This window comes from Zalophus californianus, chromosome 4 (genome assembly GCF_009762305.2).
Source record: "Zalophus californianus isolate mZalCal1 chromosome 4, mZalCal1.pri.v2, whole genome shotgun sequence".
Taxonomy (NCBI): Eukaryota; Metazoa; Chordata; class Mammalia; order Carnivora; family Otariidae; genus Zalophus; species Zalophus californianus.
Window position 1 is genome coordinate 27,462,119 of NC_045598.1, and position 18,963 is coordinate 27,481,081.

The 18,963-nt window shown below is 42.6% G+C and overlaps 1 protein-coding gene across 1 annotated transcript in view; it reads right to left on the reverse strand.

The window, feature by feature from the left end:
• The window catches only part of CLSPN (claspin), a 40,321-nt gene extending 28,360 nt beyond the window's left edge, over window positions 1-11,961 (reverse strand). Inside the window, exons 1-8 of the mRNA XM_027604964.2 lie at window positions 11,801-11,961; window positions 9,202-9,310; window positions 8,253-8,695; window positions 7,477-7,650; window positions 5,928-6,005; window positions 5,529-5,601; window positions 3,776-3,884; window positions 3,014-3,591 (exon numbers count right to left, since the gene is read on the reverse strand). Of these exons, the coding sequence (XP_027460765.1) occupies window positions 3,014-3,591; window positions 3,776-3,884; window positions 5,529-5,601; window positions 5,928-6,005; window positions 7,477-7,650; window positions 8,253-8,695; window positions 9,202-9,310; window positions 11,801-11,824 (1,588 nt within the window). The 5' untranslated portion in view covers window positions 11,825-11,961. The remainder of the gene's footprint in view (window positions 1-3,013; window positions 3,592-3,775; window positions 3,885-5,528; window positions 5,602-5,927; window positions 6,006-7,476; window positions 7,651-8,252; window positions 8,696-9,201; window positions 9,311-11,800) is intronic.
• Between the last annotated feature and the right edge of the window lie 7,002 nt (window positions 11,962-18,963).

Genomic DNA, 18,963 nt, shown 5'->3' on the forward strand with positions numbered 1-18,963 from the left:
TCCTTGCCTTTTACTACATGACTCAACCATCTCCCCCCTCACCCTAGAATCCCTGTTCAAGCTCCTGTCCCTCCATCAGTCTTTGTCCAGCTCCATTCATGTCTGCTCCAGCTCAGGTCTCCACCAGCAGCAGCTTGAATCTAAAACTGTTCTCATTCCCATTGTTCTTAGTCCAGAAAGTAGAGGAATTAAGGGCAGAGATTATTACCTACACTATTGCAGGAAGCAGGAGTCCTACATTTCTGGCACCCCAAAGTTGAGATCTACGTGCCTTTTCTCATGGAAACCTTATTCTATGTGAGGTTAAGGAAACTAAGCTGTTCCTACTGCTTTCACTCTTAACCCCTTCCCCTGTCCACCCTACTAGCCACCAGATTGAACTTCCCAAAATGACTATCTGATTGGATCATTTCCTTTGCTAAAAATCTGTCAGTGGTCCTCTGCTAACAAAAGGCGAAAGTCCAAGCTCCTCCCATGGCCTAAAAGCCCTGCGAGATATGGCCTCTGGTTACCCATCCTCAGTGCCTTTACAATCTTCACTCCAGTTCGCCAGAACACCCAGTGCTCTCTCTTGTCACCATTGGGTCGTTTGCGGGTCTGTTCCCTCCACCAAGAATGCCCTCCCTCAGCTCTCTGCCTTGGTATCTCCTACTCGGCTTTCAGGACTCAGCTCTGGTATTGGTTCCTTTCAGAAGCCTCCCTGACTCCCCACGAGGTATTCCAAGGGAGGTACCCTTCCTCTAGGTTCAGAGTATACCCAGCCCTTACCATCTAGTTGTGTTGTAATGGTCTGTGTGCCTGCCTGTCACTCTGACTAGACTTTAACTTCCATAAGAGCAGGGACTGTGTCTTGTGTACACAGCATCCGACACCATGCTAGAAAAAAGTTTATTGCACGGATAAATAAAAGTCAATCCTAAGTTCATACATATGGAACTGGCTGGCATGGAAACCCAACTTTCACGTCAAATACTATTTCTGAAGGAAAACATATTTTGAGTTAAAAATAAAGGCCTACGGCGGCGCCTGGGTGGCTCAGTTGGTTGGGTGACTGCCTTCTGCTCAGGTCATGATCCTGGAGTCTCGGGATCAAGTCCCGGAATCAAGTCCCACATCGGGCTCCCTACTCAGCGGGGAGTCTGCTTCTCCCTCTGACCCTCTTCCCTCTCGTGCTCTCTATCTCTCATTCTCTCTCTCAAATAAATAAAATCTTTAAAAAAATAAATAAAAAAATAAAGGCCTACAATGTGCCAGGCACTGTGCTAGTTCCCTATATAAGCCAAGTGTAATGTTGGAAAAATGACCCAACCTCTCCAAGTCTCCATCTCTTCACTGCAAAATAATACCTGGGGCTGTGAGAATTAAGAACAATAATAAAGAATCTATCAGTGTCTGATGTACTAGGTACTCAAAAAAAAAAGGTTTCTTCCCTTTCCTGTCTCAGTCCAGAACCATTTAGAGAGCTTCAAATCCCAAATAAAAAAAAAACTCACAGTAGCTAGTATTTTAAGTATTTAAGAAATGTTTCCTCCCCCTCTCTTACTCTGAGACTGTTTAGGTAATTTCTAGTCCCACATGACGAAACTTTCCCTCCGTGTTCTGGACAACAGCTTATTCCCCTGCTTCTTTGCCAATGGAGCTATGCTGGTTCTGTTACACAACCATTTCACTCCACCTCCTGCTCTGGTCAAACGGACTTATCCATCCTCCCCATATGCACCATGCAGAGATTACTCTGTCCCTTCCAAGAATGTCTTCTCCACTTCCAAAAAGCCCACCGCTTCAATCAGCAAAGACTCACTGGGCATAATTTACACACTAGATACTGTGGATGACAAGAGCACCTGCCAACCATAAGCTGTTATGGTTACGATGTAAGTAATTTCACTAATAATAGAACTAGGAGCCACTATTTGAGTGCTTCCTTATGCTATCTATTTCTCTGCCTTATTTCAACACATCTTCACTATAGCTCTGTGAACTGGTTTTTTTTTTTTCCTTAAAAAAGATGGCTCGAGAGCTCAAATAGCACATTCAAGGTTAAACAGTGAGTAGCACAGTCCAGATTCAAACCTTGGTCTTGCTACAGAGCCTAAGCTCTTAATTATCATGCCATACTGCCTCAATTCAGAGGAGGAAACACCCAATTCTACCTACTAGTCAGGAAATCTACCTAATATGGTAATATTTGAACTGTCTTGAAGGATCATTCATTCATTCCCTCATCCAATATAAACGCCTGTAATACGTCCTCCACTGTGGAAGCACTGGTGATAGAGTAGGAATAAGCCAGAAGTTCCCTATTCACAGTATAAAGGGAAAGGCAGTGAACAAGTAATTACATCCACCTACTCTTCAAGCCTTCTTTTAACCACCTATTGGAAGAAATTAATTCTTCCTCTAAACTGCCACAGCACTTTATTCTAAATGTTTCCTTCAGCAAAGACTACTTTTCACTTTCCTTCATTTTTTCCAATCATCAGTGACACACGTTCATTATAGATGTCACTTTCCACCTTCTCTCTTGCATTACTGTTATTTGCATACTTATCTTCCCTACAAGAGTGTAAGTAGCTTAAATGCACGATAAATGTCAGATTGCTCTTGGTATGCCCTACAGAACCTCACATGTCGTGGATAGCTTAATATTTGTTAAATGAGTGGGGGAAAAAAGAAATTCAGTTTTGCAGACAATTTATTGAACCAAAATGTTTCCCTTTAACGGTGAAAAAATGAATAATGCTTTTTTGAATGTCATACCATAGTACCACAGCGATGCACCTTTTTTGTATACTAACCTGTCAACAGGCTTCCATTTTAAACAAGGTTGAGAACACTCTGATGCCCTGCCAAATTTATCTAAAAAGAATTTTACCCATATGTGGTACATCTACAGAATAGGATCACGTGTGGTTACGGGTTCCTCCTGGGTTCCCTATCCTCCATAGTAGCAAATAATAGAAAGGTGCCAGAATAAACTACTCTGGAGGCTTCCCACAATTCAAAGGATTACCTCTGTTGGTTTCAGGTTCTTCAAGTATCACAAAGGAATCCTCATCAGCACCCAGTCGAGGTTTAATGGAAACATCTATCCCCAGTTGCTTCAGTCTATCCAGAGTGAACCTCCTCACTTTTTCAGGTGGCACAATTATTGATTTAGTTTGCTGCCCAGACTCCTCCACCTTCTCATCTGCTTCTTCTGTTTTCTTCAGGCCTTCTTCTCCTTCTAGAGCATGAGGTTCAGGTGCCACAAGCCTTCCAGCCTGATACTCCTCATTGTCCTCCTTCCCAAGGAAGTGGGATTCCTGTTGTGCCACGGAGCTGTCCTTGGGTGAAGGTCTATCATCACTCTGCTTCTGTTTCTCCTGAATTTCTTGTTCTTCACTTCCCATCAAATCCTTACTGCAAGACTCATCTGATCCAGTAGTGATCTGGGGTTCCTGTGAAGCTGCAGGGAGTGCATTAATTTCCATTTCATATCCTGCACCTGTTGTCTGCTCAGAATCTTTGCTATGGTGGTCATTATTCTTCTCACTTGTATTTGCAGTGTCTGTGGTTTCTTTGGGATGGCTTGACTGATACTTAGACGACCTAGAAAAGGGAAAATGAGCTGAAGTTCAAAATCACCCTAAGTGTGAAACACTCATCTCAGCACATAATGATATCAGTTAAATCGGTTTTACAAGAGGGAGGAATCTGAAATTTTTACATCAGATGTTTGTTACAAAACTGAATATTTACAAAAATTATAATCACAAGGAAAGAGAGTTCTTACTTCAGTAGTGCCATGGCATTTCCCTGGCAAGTGGGTCGGGGTTTACGTTTGAAGAAATCATGAATGGTTTTATTCTCTGGCATATGATATGGAAGATTAAGTGCAGACTCTATAAAATGGAACAAAACAAGCAGATACATATACTGTATATTCTGAAATGTCACTTCATATTCAGTTAACTAAACAGTACAGTGAAAGCCATCACCAGAAACAGAAAGCAATCTGGCTTTAATAAAGACAGGATCTAAGTACAAAAGAACTCCCTGAAGACCAGTGGCTTTTTTTTTTTTTTTAAGATTTTATTTATTTATTTGTCAGAGAGAGAGAGGGAGCACAAACAGGGAGGTGGCAGGCAGAGGGAGAAGCAGGCTCCACACTGAGCAAGGAGCCCAATGCGGGACTCGATCCCAGGACCCTAGGATCATCACCTGAGCCGAAGGCAGCCGCTTAACCAACTGAGCCACCCAGGTGTCCCGACCAGTGGCTTTTAAACCTAGTCGTGAAATCAAACTAATCCAGGAAGTTTTTTAAAAATACAGATTCTTGGGGCACCTGAGTGGCTCAGTCATTAAGCGTCTGCCTTTGGCTCAGGTCATGATCCTGGGGTCCTGGGATGGAGCCCCACATCGGGCTCCCTACTCAGCAGGAGGCCTGCTTCTCCCTCTCCCACTCCCCCTGCTTGTGTTCCCTCTCTCGCTGTGTCTCCCTGTCAAATAAATAAATAAAATCTTGGGCGCCTGGGTGGCTCAGTTGGTTAAGCGACTGCCTTCGGCTCAGGTCATGATCCTGGAGTCCCAGGATCGAGTCCCGCATCAGGCTCCCTGCTCAGCAGGGAGTCTGCTTCTCCTGCTGACCCTCTTCCCTCTTGTGCTATCTCTCATTCTCTCTCTCTCAAATAAATAAATAAAATCTTTAAAAATAATAAAAAAATAAAAATAAAAATACAGATTCTTGGGGTGCCTGGGTGGCTCAGTGGATTAAGCATCTGCTGTCGGCTCAAGTCACAATCCCAGGGTCCTCAGTAGAGATTCTGCTCCTCCCTCTCCCTCTTCCCCTCCCTCCCCCACCACCCCTACCCCCCTCATGCTCTCTCTTTCTCCCTCTCAAAAAAAAAAGTTTAAAAAAATACAGATTCTTGGACCCCACTTCAAGCCAATTGAATCAGAACTTCTGTGGACCTAAGAACTTACATATTTGAAATGTTCCCAAAGGGATCCTGATACAGCCGGTCCATAAAAAACCATTAAAAAAAAACCCTCCCTCCTTACCACTAATACAGTTCTGGAAATTTTCTGTTTACACTAATGTTCGAGGGGCTTTAAAACAATGGCCATTCACCAAGATCAACTCTAAACTTATTATAATTCATACTAGGAGTGTTAAAAACATAAAAATCCCTCTTGGGGAACCCAGCTAACTCAGTTGGAAGAGCATGTGACTCTTAATCTTGGGGTCCTGAGTTCAAGCCCCACATTTGGTGTAGAAATTACAAAAAAAAAATTTAGGGGCTCTTGGGTGGCTCAGTTGGTTAAGCGTCTACCTTCGGCTCAGGTTGTGATCTCAGAGCCCTGTGTCAGGCTCCCTATTCAGTGGGGAGCCTGCTTCTCCCCCTGCCCCACCCCCGACTCGTGCAGACACTCCCTCTCTCTAAAAAAAGTAAAATCTTAAAAAAAAAAAAATCCCCAATAGCTAAGTTGAGCTTACAAAGAACTATTGTGATTTGCCTTAAAGTTACTATAGTGGTTTACATTACCTCGAATAAGGCGCTGAGTTTCACTATGCAGTTTTTTTAATGCTTCCTTACTTAATCTGGCTGCCTTCCTTTCCTTAAAGAAAACAAACAGTGAGACTACATTAATGCTATTACCCAGAAAGATATTCATGCTTCAAAAGTTTGCCCTCTCCAAGAAAAGAGGATGGAGAAAGAAAAGTAAGCACTAATAAGTTCAGTACAATATAAACTCAAGGAGATCATTTATTTTGCATATCATATAGAATTAACTCAACAAAATCCATATTTGTGTCCCTACTATGTACAAAGCAATATCTTGGGTACCAGGAAAATATGATAGATATAATATTTATCCTTCAGAAATTCACAATCTCCTGGGGAAAGAAATCAACATGATAATTATATAGAGCTCCATCTCACCTTCCTCATGGTGCCTTTCGATAACTCAGTTTCTTCTTCAAATGGACATACCCCACCCTCTAAAGACAGTTCCTTTTTCTAAAAGAGAAGATGACAAGTTGAAAAATATGGACAAAAATTAAATTGAAGGGGTGCCTTGGTGGCTCAGTAAGTTAAGCAACCAACTCACGATTTCAGGTCATGATCTCACGGGTCATGGGATCTAGCCCTGTGTGGGGCTCCGTGCTGAGAGGGGAGTCTGCTTGGGATTCTCTCTCTGCCCCTCCCCCCACTTGAGCTTGATCGCTCTCTCTCTCTCGCTAAAGGAAATAAATCTTTTATAAAAAAAATTAGGGGTGCCTGGGTGGCTCAGTTAAGCGGCTGCCTTCGGCTCAGGTCATGATCCCAGGGTCCTGGGATCAAGCCCCACGTCAGGCTTACTGCTCAGCAAGAGCCTGCTTCTCCCTCTCCCTCTGTCTGTCGCTCTGCCTACTTGTGCTGTCTCTCTGTCAAACAAATAAATAAAATCTAAAAAAAGGGGGCACCTGGGTGGCTCAGTTGGTTAAGCGTCTGCCTTCGGCTCAGGTCATGATCCCAGTGTCCTGGGATCGAACCCGCATCGGGCTCCCTGCTCCACAGGAAGCCTGCTTCTCCCTCTCCCACTCCCCCTGCTTGTGTTCCCTCTCTCGCCATGTCTCTCTCTGTCAAATAAATAAATAAAATCTTTAAAAAAAATAAACTGAAATAACAGGATATTGCCTACTCAGAAGATTGCTTCTGTATCCCAACATCACATCATTGTTAATAACAAGCCAGTAATTATCAGATAGAAAGTTTTAAACCTACAGCATCCATATAAAGCCTAGAAAAAAATTTGCTGTCTCAAATGGAGCTTGGGCTCTCATTTCTTACACTTCTTTATTATATCTTTCCCTAAGGAGGGACAATGACTCCCAGGGAGCTAAAGATAATCTTAGCAAGAACAGAACAACTGTTTCCAAACACTCAGGACAATGTTTGACTGTTGTTTCTCTTTGATACCTTTCCAGAAACACTTTAGGTTCATTTCATAGAGGCCACAGGATTATAAAATTTGTATCTCTGCCCCATTACTTACCTGCTTCTTATACAATACAAAGTATCTCGTTTTTTTCCCTTAACATTCCTATGAAGGCAGTCATAATGCTAGCTTTTTGGGGCGCCTGGGTGGCTCAGTTGGTTAAGCAACTGCCTTTGGCTCAGGTCATGATCCCAGGGTCCTGGGATCGAGTCAGGCTCCCTGCTCGGCAGGGAGCCTGCTTCTCCCTCTACCCCCTGCTCATGCTCTCTCTTTCACGATCTCTCTCTCTCAAATAAATAAATAAAATCTTAAAAAAAAAAAAATACTAGCTTCCACACAAGTTAGCATGTCTATCACCTATACTGCCTGATTCCAGAATTAACAGCCAAAAAACTTAAATCAATTGCCACATTTTTTTTTTTCAGTTAAAAAAAAGGTTCCAACAGTAAATTAGAAAATAAAGCAAAGGTTAGAAGCAGTGGGTTAGCTCTTTTGCAATCATCTACTTGCCTTGTGCTTTTTTACTTTGTTTTTCACAGCTGCCCTTATTGATTCTAATGACTCTTCATCTTCCAATGCAGAGTTATTTTCCTCCTCTTCCTCCTCCTCCAGCCCAGTTTCAAAAAGGTCTTTATCCACAAGAAGACAGCCACTGTCATTAAATGGCTGTTTCACATCATCTTCCTGGACAATGCATAAAGGAAAAACAAAATCCAATCACCCAAACTCCAATATTTCACAACATCATAAGGTAATTTTGATCAGGCCATAAAAAGCCCATATTACATCAGTGGACACATTTATGGCATTCTAGAACCATTCTCCCTGGTTCCTACCCACAGTCGCCCTTTGAGGTCCATGCTGTGATTTTACTGTCCCAAACCAACTTAATAACAGTATATATATATTTTGAAAAGTCAATTAAATACTTATTAGGCAACTACTTCATAAAACTTGAGGATGGTTTCTCTAGTTAGCAAACAAGACTTGACTTACGGATACCTAAAAAATTCTCCTCTGAAAGTTAATTTTCATCAAATCAGAGGCAGCAATTACTCCACGTGCTCAAAAAGAAAATCAGAAGCCTATTTATTTGGAAGTGTCCCCTGTTTATCAAAATGGAGAATGAGACCAACAAGTTTTAAATTACATATCTCATTACTCGCAATGCAAGAGCCTCCTCAAAGCTATACTGAGTGCAGAAACCTCAAGAACTAAACGCAACTTTTTCTAAGATGTTAAGTTCATCTGCCTTAGAAAGAACAAATTTATTCTTTTAAATATACCTCATTTTTCGTTTCCTTCTTTTTTAGTTGCCTGATTTTTTTCATCTTTTTTTCCTCTTTCTCAAGTCTTCTCTTTGATTTTACCTTTCCTTCAATTCCTTCTTTATCACATTTGGGTTTTTTGGAAATCTTTCTGTCAACTGTGAAGTCCACAGAGTTTTCAGATTGGAGACTCTGCTGTGAGCAAGGCATCACCCGAGTTTCAAGATTTTCCTGATACAAAGACTCCTCAATGTCACTTCCAGCACTGTCTGCCAGAGTTTTGTAAATCCTTCGGACTTTTCCATTTTTTCCGGCGTATAAATTCTCTTTATTTTCCTCCTCGACACTGTCATAGGGAGTTTTCTCTGGAGAGGCATTTGTGTCCTCTCTCTCAGACTCACTGTCTTGTAGCACCTTCCTGCTTTTTAATTTCTTACTCACGAATATCTCTTCATCTGAATCTGGAGGAAACATAATTTTTTTAGGGGTCTACTGTCATCTGGCCCTCCTCCTAGTCCCACTGCTCCTCAAAAACATCCAATTATCCGAGTGCTATGTCACCATGTGAAATTATGTAACTACCACTAAGAACTGATTGTAGCAAAGCAAATCTAAAAACAGGTTTTGAAAAACATTTTCCCTGGAAAAATGTCTCTTACTGAGAAATATAATTATATATACTTACAAAGTGTAAAGTTGTTCTAATTCTTCTGGCAGGTGTTAAAAATCCTTTTATTAAAGGATGAATGCATTCAACAAGGCGGTGGTAGCTTCTAAACATTTTATATATTTTATTCAATAACATAATAGAAATGGTTAATGTCAAAAAGGTACAAGCACTATTATTTTGTTTTTATAATAAATAAGACAAACAATAAGGTTAAACATGAATAATTTAACAAACCAAGAGAATAATGAAATTAATCCAATCTATTCTATTCCTAAAAATAAAATCACTATTACAAACCTCCGTCACTCAGGGGCACAATTGTTTCACAGCTGCCTTGTCCACTGTCTGAAGGGCTATCGGCTTCTTCCTGTGAAACGAGCTTTGGATCACTGATTTCTAGGTGAATCTAGAAAATTAGAACATACTTTGCATTAACCAGCTGGTGACAGAAAGCTCTAAGTACATAATGACACACAAATCATAGGATCGTAAGGCTGAAGTAAGGAAAACACCAGTATAATTGTTCAATGAAGGGATGACATTAACAATTACTGGATAAGGGGCACCTGGTTGGCTCACTCGTTAAGCGTCTGCCTTCGGCTCAGGTCATGATCCCAGGGTCCTGGGATCGAGCCCCACATCGGGCTCCCTGCTCGGCGCGAAGCCTGCTTTTCCCTCTCCCTCTCCCCCTGCTTGTGTTCCCTCTCTTGCTGTGTGTCTCTGTCAAATAAATAAATTTAATTTAATTTAATTTAAAAAAAATTACTGGAGAAGGGGCGCCTGGCTGGCTTGGTTCAGTGGAGCATGTGACTCTTGATCTCAGGGTTGTGGGTTTGAGCCCCACAATGGGTGTAGAGATTATTTAAAAATAAAGTCTTAAAAAAAAAAAGAATCACTGGGCAAAAAAACACAAAAATTCATTGTTCACCTTTGAAGAATGCTATAGAACCAATGCTTTACTTTGAGTAATGGTACCTAAACAAAAAGAATCAAGCATTTATTACATGTTTTTTGTTTGAACTGCTTCTCAGTGTACCCCAAATGACATGTTAAAATAACATCACAGAGATGCATCCAGATGTGAAAAACTCTATAAAACAAACAATGTGTTTCCTTAATAGTAAACTGCAAGAAAAAAAGAGGGAGGAGTTAAGATACATATATACACACACATTATCAACAATTGTAATATGCAGGCTTTGGATTCTGATTCAAATAAACTGAAAGTATACATATGAGTCAATGAAATCTCAACACTAGCTAGATATTTAGTATTAAGCAACAATTCTAAATTTTTTAGGTGTGGTAATAATATTTGTGATTATCTGTTTTGGAAAGCCCTTATCTTAGAGATGCATAATGAAATATTTGTGGATGAAATGAAGTCTGAAATTTGCTTCCAAATAATCCAGTGAGGGGGAAAGTGAGTGGGACTATAAATGAAACAAAGTTGGCATGATTTGATTAACTGTTGAAGTTAGGTAACAGGTTCATTATACCAGCCTTTCTATGTTTCTCTATGTTTGAAATTTTCCAAATAAAACCATTTTAAAAGTCATAAGTAAAAAATAATAAGTAGTACGGGTGTGTTTTTAGGTGACTTGGCCAGGTAGTGACCAGGCTGATCCTAGAGGCCAGATCTCCTACATCCTTGGTGTCCTTAGGGCTCTGAATGAACTTAAATAGGGGGGTAAATACCAACATCTGTAAAGTAGCAGGGCACTACCCACCTTAATGGTTTCTCAAACAACTATTAAATTGATTTAAATGTTTGGTATAATTATTTAAATAATAACCAAAGGTAACAGGTACTGAGGAATCACTAAGGATCATCACGCATGTGCTGATGATTCTCCCAACAATCCAAAGCAGTAAGATTTTTTTTTGTGGATGCAGAAACTGAATTTAGGTAACCACATAACTCAATACATGGTGATGCTCTTAATCACTTTATTCTAGGCAATTTGTACCAATATCAGCAACAGTCAGGGTCAGGAACACCGCGAGGACAGAGTCGAGTCTTAAAAACCTCAGTAATCAAGATAATATCTTAGTGCAATACTAAAAAAAAATCAAATTGATAAACTATGGCTCATGAAGTCACCCAACTACTTTTGTAAATAAAGTTTTATTGGAAACAGGGCCAGGATTAGGGGAGGGTGAGATGTAGTGCAACCGCAGGGTTTTGCTTTAATTTTTATTTTAAAAAAATACTGCATTAAAATACTATCTTAATTACTGAGTTTTTGGGAGCTCTCTTAAATTTTGCTCCCAAGGCTAGTGTCTCACCCTAGTCCCGGTCCCAGGAAAGAACACGGGTCTGGAATCATCTGCTTCTATGCCCAATCCCGCCAGCGATCAGCCAGCCACCAGCCGGGAAGCCCAGAGACTGCTACGTCTCTCGGGGTCCCGTGCATGACCTCAAAGTCCCCTTGCACACTCAATTCCGAATTCCCAGAGACTCCCGCCGTCCATTTCCGGGGAACCCCGCCCCGCAACCCAGCGGCCCAGGTCAGCCTGGGCCTTCCTCTGTTTTGGGGACCTGAACAAGGAAGAGCCCCGGCGGCAGGAAACGCGCCAAAGGGGAGGCGGACGGGCGGGGCCCGCTGAGGAACCGCTGGGCAGCCGGCTGCGCGCGCCGCAGGGGCCACAAGAGACGCGGCCAAGCGCACCGAGGGGCGGGAAGCCCAGCGCGGGACTGAACCACAGAGTCGCGAGCTCACCGGGCCGCGGGGGGCATCCCGCCAGACCCGACCGCGCGCCGCCACGGTGCACGCCGGGAGCTGTAGTCCTCCCATCCTCGGCGACCGGCTCCGCCCGGCTAGACCCCTACCCAACCTCGCCCCACCGCGCCAAGCCTCTGTAGCTGCGGATGGCGGCCTATGTACGAACTCACCTCAGAAACCACTTCGCGGGTCATGACTCCGGCTTCCCCGGCGCTTTGCTGTAACGGAGCAGGTCTCCGGTTCTCTTAGCCTGGGTACAGCTGCTCCCGCGGTCTCCAGTCAGGCAACACTGTTCAAGCTTTCGCGCCCAGCCAGAGTGGAGGCCCCGCCCTAAGGATTCGCACCAATCCGGAGGAGCCTTTCTCATGAGGCCACGCCCTCCACACTGTCCTACCAATCACGAAGCGCCTTCGGCCAGTCCCGCAAGTATAATCTGGGTTGGGTTGGCGGGTCCCTGCTCCTCCAGTCAATTGAAACTAAGGGAGTTTGGGAGTGTCCCGTTTACGGGTCGGAGGGGCCCTCTGGCCTTGCAAGGCGGTACCAGGCGAGTGGTGGCCTTTGACCTTTGGCCCTTGCCGCAGCGCATTTTGAGGTGTAAGCCCTCCAAGCGGGAAGTGAGCAGGGAGAAGGTCCCAGGGCAACCGAAGGCACCTGTGGGGATTTTCTCCGGGACCTCCATCCCTGGAACAGCTAGATCCTACCGGCTCCTTCTTGTACATAGCATTCACGCCACTGAACATCGACAAAGAAAAGTTTTATGGGCTGCTCAGATACCAAAGAATATCCTTAGATAGCCTTTATAATTTTATTTAAAGTTAATCTAAGGGACCCCTGGGTGGCTCAGTCGGTTAAGCATCTGCCTTCGGCTCAGGTCATGATCCCAGGGTCCTGGAATCGAGTCCCACGTCTGGCTCCTTGCACAGCAGGGAGCCTGCTTCTGCCCTCTTGCGCGCGCGCTCCCTCTCTCAGGCCAATAAATTAAATAAATAAGGAAGGAAGGAGGGAAGGAAAGAAGGAAGGAAGGAAGGAAGTTAATTTGAGGACGTCTGGGTGGCTCAGTGGGTTAAGCGTCTGCCTCGGCTCAGGTCCTGGGATCAAGCCCTGCACTGGGCTCCAAGTCAGCTTCTCCCTCTACTCCTCCCCCTGCTTGTGCTCTCTCTCTCTCTCTCTCAAATAAATAAATAAAATCTTTTTAAAAAATAAGGTTAATTTGAGGATACGGAAAACAACTACCAGTCCATCCTTAGACAAGGCAGGAAAAAATAAAAGGTCTGGAGTCAGACTAATGCCAGGCAATTCTAATCCCTTGTCATTATGCTGGTTACTATCTTTTCCCCCTGCGGGTCCATTCTTTATCATTCCTTACCCTGCTCTGTCCAGGCAAGGCTGACTTCTCCCCACTGTATTACCCAAGCTCCCTTGACCTCTGGCTTCTGGTTGAGTCAAGCTCCTGGAAGGTACTTTACAATATTACTGTAAGGAGATCAGAAAGCACCAAGAAAGAAAGGCCACAGTAGTTACTTTCATGAGCCTATCCCCTGGTAGGTGACCAACTCATCCCAATTTTCCCAGGACTTTCCCAGTTTTAGCATTGAAAATCCCACGTCCCGAGATACTCAGTCCCAGGCAAACCAGGATAGTTAGTTACCTTATCCACTGGCCTCGTCTTCCAAGTTTCCAGCTTTAGCTGGGTTCAGATAAAAGTTCTTTCCTCATTATTTCTTTACCTCCTCACCACTTCTCAACTCACTTTTGCCCCCCGCCCCAAGATCCCATTATCCATCTTCTTCTTTCCCATCTGTCTAGCCACATTTCCACCCACTTCACTATTTCTACATTGATGATTTCCAAATATACATCTATAGCACTCCTCCTTCATATATGGGGGGCTAACATTTATCGGGGGCTTACCCTGAGACAGAAACAGTTGCAAGAATTTTGCAAACATCTTATTTAGCTTTCAGAGTAAATTTGCAAGGTAAGTAATATATTATCTCCATTTTAGCAGGGGACTAAACCTTTAAAAGCTAATAACTGGTGGAGCCAATATTCACACCCTGCTCAATCTGACTCCAGAGCTCATACTCCTAAGGGAGACTTTGCCTGAGCCCCTTCTCCATTCTCCCTCCATCCCCTGTTCTGCTTTTCCCAATAACATCTCTGCCTGAAATTTTATTTTTATCTATTTGGATATTGTTGCTCCAAGAGGACAAGCACTTTGTTTCCTTTAACACCATATCCTATCTAGAATAGTTGTTCTCCGACTTGAGCATGCATCGGAATGATCTGAAGAGCTGGTAGAAAGGTTGTTGAACCCCACTACCAGAGTTTCTGATTCAGTATGTCTGATGTGAGGCCCGAGAATTTTCTTTTCTTTTTTAAGATTTTTTAAAAAATTATTTATTTAAGAGAGAGAGCAAGAGAGCACAAGTGGAGTGGGGGAAGGGGCGGAGGGAGAAGCAGGCTCCCAGCTGAGCAGGGAGCCTGACACAGGGCTGGATCCCAGGACCCCGGGATCATGACCCAAGACCAAGGCAGACGCTTAATCAGCTAAGCCACCCAGGAGCCCCAAGGCCTGAGAATTTTCATTTCCAACAAGTTCCCAGATGATGCTAAAGCTGCTGATATGGAGAGCACACTTTGAGAACCAAGGGCATAGAACATACCTGGCTCATGGTAGCAAATCAATATTTGTTGAACTAATTCGGTCACTTGACAACTGTACTATTCTTGAACTCCCTTTGGAAGTGAATAAATGAGATAATACTCCTGATATTAGCATTTTCAGAAGTAATCAGCATTTTCCTTTCTTTGAAAAACACCTATTTAGTCACCAGAGAAACAAAGAGAGCTCTGATTTGGACAATGAACGGAATGAGTGAGTTAGGAAGGGGAAACATTTTACTCTATACATTAACTTGTGTTAATCTAAAGTGAGTCTGATTTCTACAAAGAAGACATCCAAATGTCCAAAAGACACATGAAAAAGTGCTCAATATCACTCGGCATCAGGGAAATCCAAATCAAAACTTCAATGAGATACCACCTCACACCAGTCAGAATGGCTAAAATTAACAAGTCAGGAAACGACAGATGTTGGCGAGGATGCAGAGAAAGGGGAACCCTCCTACACTGTTGGTGGGAATGCAAGCTGGTGCAGCCACTCTGGAAGACAGTATGGAGGTTCCTCAAAAAGTTGAAAATAGAGCTACTCTACGACCCAGCAATTGCACTACTGGGTATTTACCCCAAATATACAAATGTAGAGATCCGAAGGGGCAAATGCACCCCAAGTTTATAGCAGCAATGTTCACAATAGCCAAACTATGAAAAGAGCCTAGATGTCCATCAACAGATGAATGGATAAAGAAGATGTGGTATATATATACAATGGAATATTATGCAGCCATCAAAAAACGAAACCTTGCCATTTGCAATGATGTGGATGGAGCTAGAGGGTATTATGCTAAGCGAAATAAGTCAATCAGAGAAAGACAAGTATCATATGATCTCACTGATATGAGAAATTTGAGAAACAAGACAGAGGATCATAGGGGAAGGGAGGGAAAAATGAAACAAGACAAAACCAGAGAGGGAGACAAACCATAAGAGACTCTTAATCTCAGGAAACAAACAGAGGGTTGCTGCAGTGGAGGGGGGTGGGAGGGATGGGGTGGCTGGGTGATGGACATTGGGGAGGGTATGTAGTATGGTGAGCACTGTGAATTGTGTAAGACTGATGAATCACAGACCTGTACCCTTGAAACAAATAATACATTATATGATAATTAAAAAATTAAAAATAAATAAATAAAGCAAGTCTGTATATGGAATTAGCAATCTATATTCTCAATTTTGGTTGTTGGCACCATAATTCATCACTCACCAATTTAGAAACCTGGGATTCACCTTGACTGTTCTCTGTCTCTTGACTCTCAAGGTTAATCATCCAACAAGCTCTGTTTATGAAGTTGATGGTAGCAAGGGAAATCTCTGCAGTGTTCACTTTGCAGAGATTAGCCTGAACCTGTCCAATAAAGGGCTTTGTAAACTTAGGTAAGTTGTTTAGCTTCTTAGAGCCTTGTTTTCATTATTTATAAGTAGAAAACACTGGATCCAATCCAATCAGATCAGATGGACTCTCAGATGGATTTAATTGGCAGATCACCTGGACGTATGGTAATCTAAAGGAAATATTTTGCAGTACTGACCACACCTAATCTGGTCATAGAAATTAGGAAACATTTTCACTACTAGGATCTATCCTTATGTCACACAAAATCAACATAAAAAAGGAATTCTGAGATTACATGTCTATGAAAAAATAAGCCACAGGATTTAACATGGTCAGCCCATTCCGAAGTTGTAGTTTTATTTGCTCGCTGGAAGACAAAAGCAGATTCTAAAAGCTTATGAAAGTTTGGAGGAGAAAGTTGATTAAATTATATATTTTATTTCACCTTTTCTGCAAATTGAGAAAGCCTCCCATGTTAAAGTTTTAGTACTACTCTTCTGGAGTTAAAAGTGTGAGGAATGGCTTGCTTTTCTGAAGTCCTGGGCCGCTGAGTCTTTATCCTTGGAGAAGCACTGCCACCATGTGGCAGTCCTTGGTCATGTCATTCCATCTATTGCCTGTAGCCACTCTACCCTAAAAAAAATTGTTGGTTTTGTTTGTTTGTTTTCATTTTAAAATTATTCAGAATTGTTTAAATTTTCCTTTGGTGGGGTGAAATAACTGCATCTCCCAGAATCTGCTTTCAAAAATAATTTCATGCCATGACTCCATACAGTTTAATCTTCTCCTGGAGAGTGCCCCGTTGTAAGGCCAGGGCTGTTTTTCTGGCTTTATTTAAGTCCTCCCTGACCTTTAAAAATGGCACAGGACCTGACACATAAGGGGTGCCTACTACATAATTGTTGAATGAATGATTAAAATACCATGGCCTAAAAAACAAAACCAAAAACTCTCAGGGCCTTTTCCCAAGGCATGACGGCACACGTGCTATCCACTATTTTGTATGCAGAAGCTCCTTTACTGCAACTTTTGGCAAGCTCAAGTATCTATCCAATATTCATCTGCTCATTTAAAAGAACTTGAGCATCTATGTTAAGCCTATTCTAAACATGGAGACTATAAAGATAAATAAAACACAGTCTTGTTCTTGGAGAACTTCCCATTGTTGGCTGGAGACAGGCAAATAAATACACATGTGTGATAGCAGAAGTGTGTACAGGTAGCTGTGGGGCCCTGAGAAAGGCAAGTGACTTTGCCTGGGGTGAGCCATGGGGAGATGACTCCTGAGCTGAGTTTTAAAGATGGATTGCAGCTCTCTGGGCTGGCAGTGGAGGAGAAGGCACTTAGGTACGCACAGGGGCTTGATAACGCGTGTTGCGTTTGGGGAGCTGAAAGTAGGTCAGTATGATGAGAACCCAGGGTATGTGTTTGGGGGGGGAAGGGGGGAATGGCTAGAAAGAAGGTTGAAAGTTAAACGGGACAAAAAAAGTCTGGCATGCTATGCTTACAGTCTAGTTTTTAGGCAAATATGAACTCGCCATCTGGGGTTGAGGGTGGGGGTTGTAAAGAAGGAGAGCAATGTGGTTCGATATGTGTTTGAGAAAGATTATTCTGACAGGGTATGAAGGCTGGATTGGAAGGGGATTAGACTGGAGGCAGGAAGACCAGTTGTCTAGGTGGGAGATTAGAGGGACCTAAACTAGGTCAGTGATAGTAGCAATGGAGAGAAGGAGATGGATTGGGAACAAAGAGCTTCCAAGCTCCCCTCTGTCCACACATTGTCCACATTGGAGCTCTCTTAGCTTTCCTGGTGGCTGAAGAGGTGCCCCCCAGGCACAGGCTTCTCTCTCCATTCCATTTCCAAACTGCTCTCTGTGAAGTACCTGGAACCTCAGCTCAGCAGCTTTTTGTTTCCTGTTTGTATAATTTCTCCTTAATTTTCTTTTCCTTTCTGGCTACCTACCCAAGGGGGGCAAAATGTGTAAGAACAATTCCTCTGCCCTGCTTTATTGTCTTTTTTTCCTCAGGCTTTTGGCTTCAGTTTTTGTAAAAACCCACCTATTTTCATGACCCAACCCTCCCCTAAAGCCCTAGAGACATTTAATGGCTTGGTGGTGCTAAGAGTGTTTATTTAGACATCAGCATCCTCAGCACTTGGTCAATTATACTTAAATCACATATTCCTCAACGAGTCTAGGGAGACTCTATATGCATATATGTGTGTCTAGGGGAGGGGATTCCATCACAGAAGGACAAAGGTGATCTGCTCCACTCCTGCTTTCTATTAAATTTCAGCACCTGCTTTTGGGTAGGCTAATGCGTACTTCAGACATGTCAGATAATTGGACTGTACCTAGAAGGGCAGAATCTTATAGTAATATAGTAACTCCTTCAAGCACAGTATAGTTGGAGAAGAAACACTTCCTAAGACAGGAGATGGTACTGGACAGACAAAACATTGTTCCCACTATAATCCCAAAGGATGGTTTTATTAGTGGTATTCAACCAGGGGATTTGTCACAGTTGTTATAATGCCCCCCCTCCCCAAGAATTTAGAGTGTAGGGCCAAGGTTGCTAAGTGAAATAAGCATAGAGGAAGAGTATTTTTTTAAAAGATTTTATTTTAAAATAATCTCTACACTCAAAATGGGGCTCAAACTTACAACCCCGAGATCAGGAATCTCATGCTCTACCAACTGAGTCAGCCAGGGGCCCCAAAGGAGGGTATTTTCGGCAGGGAAGATGGAAAGGGTAAGGGCACCGAGACAAGAATGATGATAAGATTTTCAGGGACTTGTTCAATCAGTGACTTCGTGATGATGGAATGGAAGGTAGGGGATAGGATGTCAAGATTGTTGAATTAAATTCAACTCAAGGATCTATAGAGTATCTTTTTGGAGATTGAATATCTGTTGGATACACAGAATATATGGAGAGAACGAGACAAGGTAACTTCCTTTGAGGATAAAAAACACAGAGCGGATTGTGATGAGTGTTACAGGAAAGATATGAAATCTGTGCTCTGGGAAGTATGATCACAGCAGACCTTGAATATGAAGCATGGAACTTTAGACAGTCATTCATTCACTCCACAAACCTTTACTGAACATTGTGATGGATTGCTAGAATAATCACAGCTCTTTGTGTCCTCTCCCTTCCTCAATGTGATTTTGCTGTGCCTCCCATCTAATTCTCAGTCTCTTAAATCTGCCTGTCCGTGTTACTTGCAGTGATGAACAAAATATAGGGAGAGTATCATTGTATATAGAGCTTCTGAGGCTAAGCTTTAAGGAACTTTGCAGATTTTATTTTCATTAT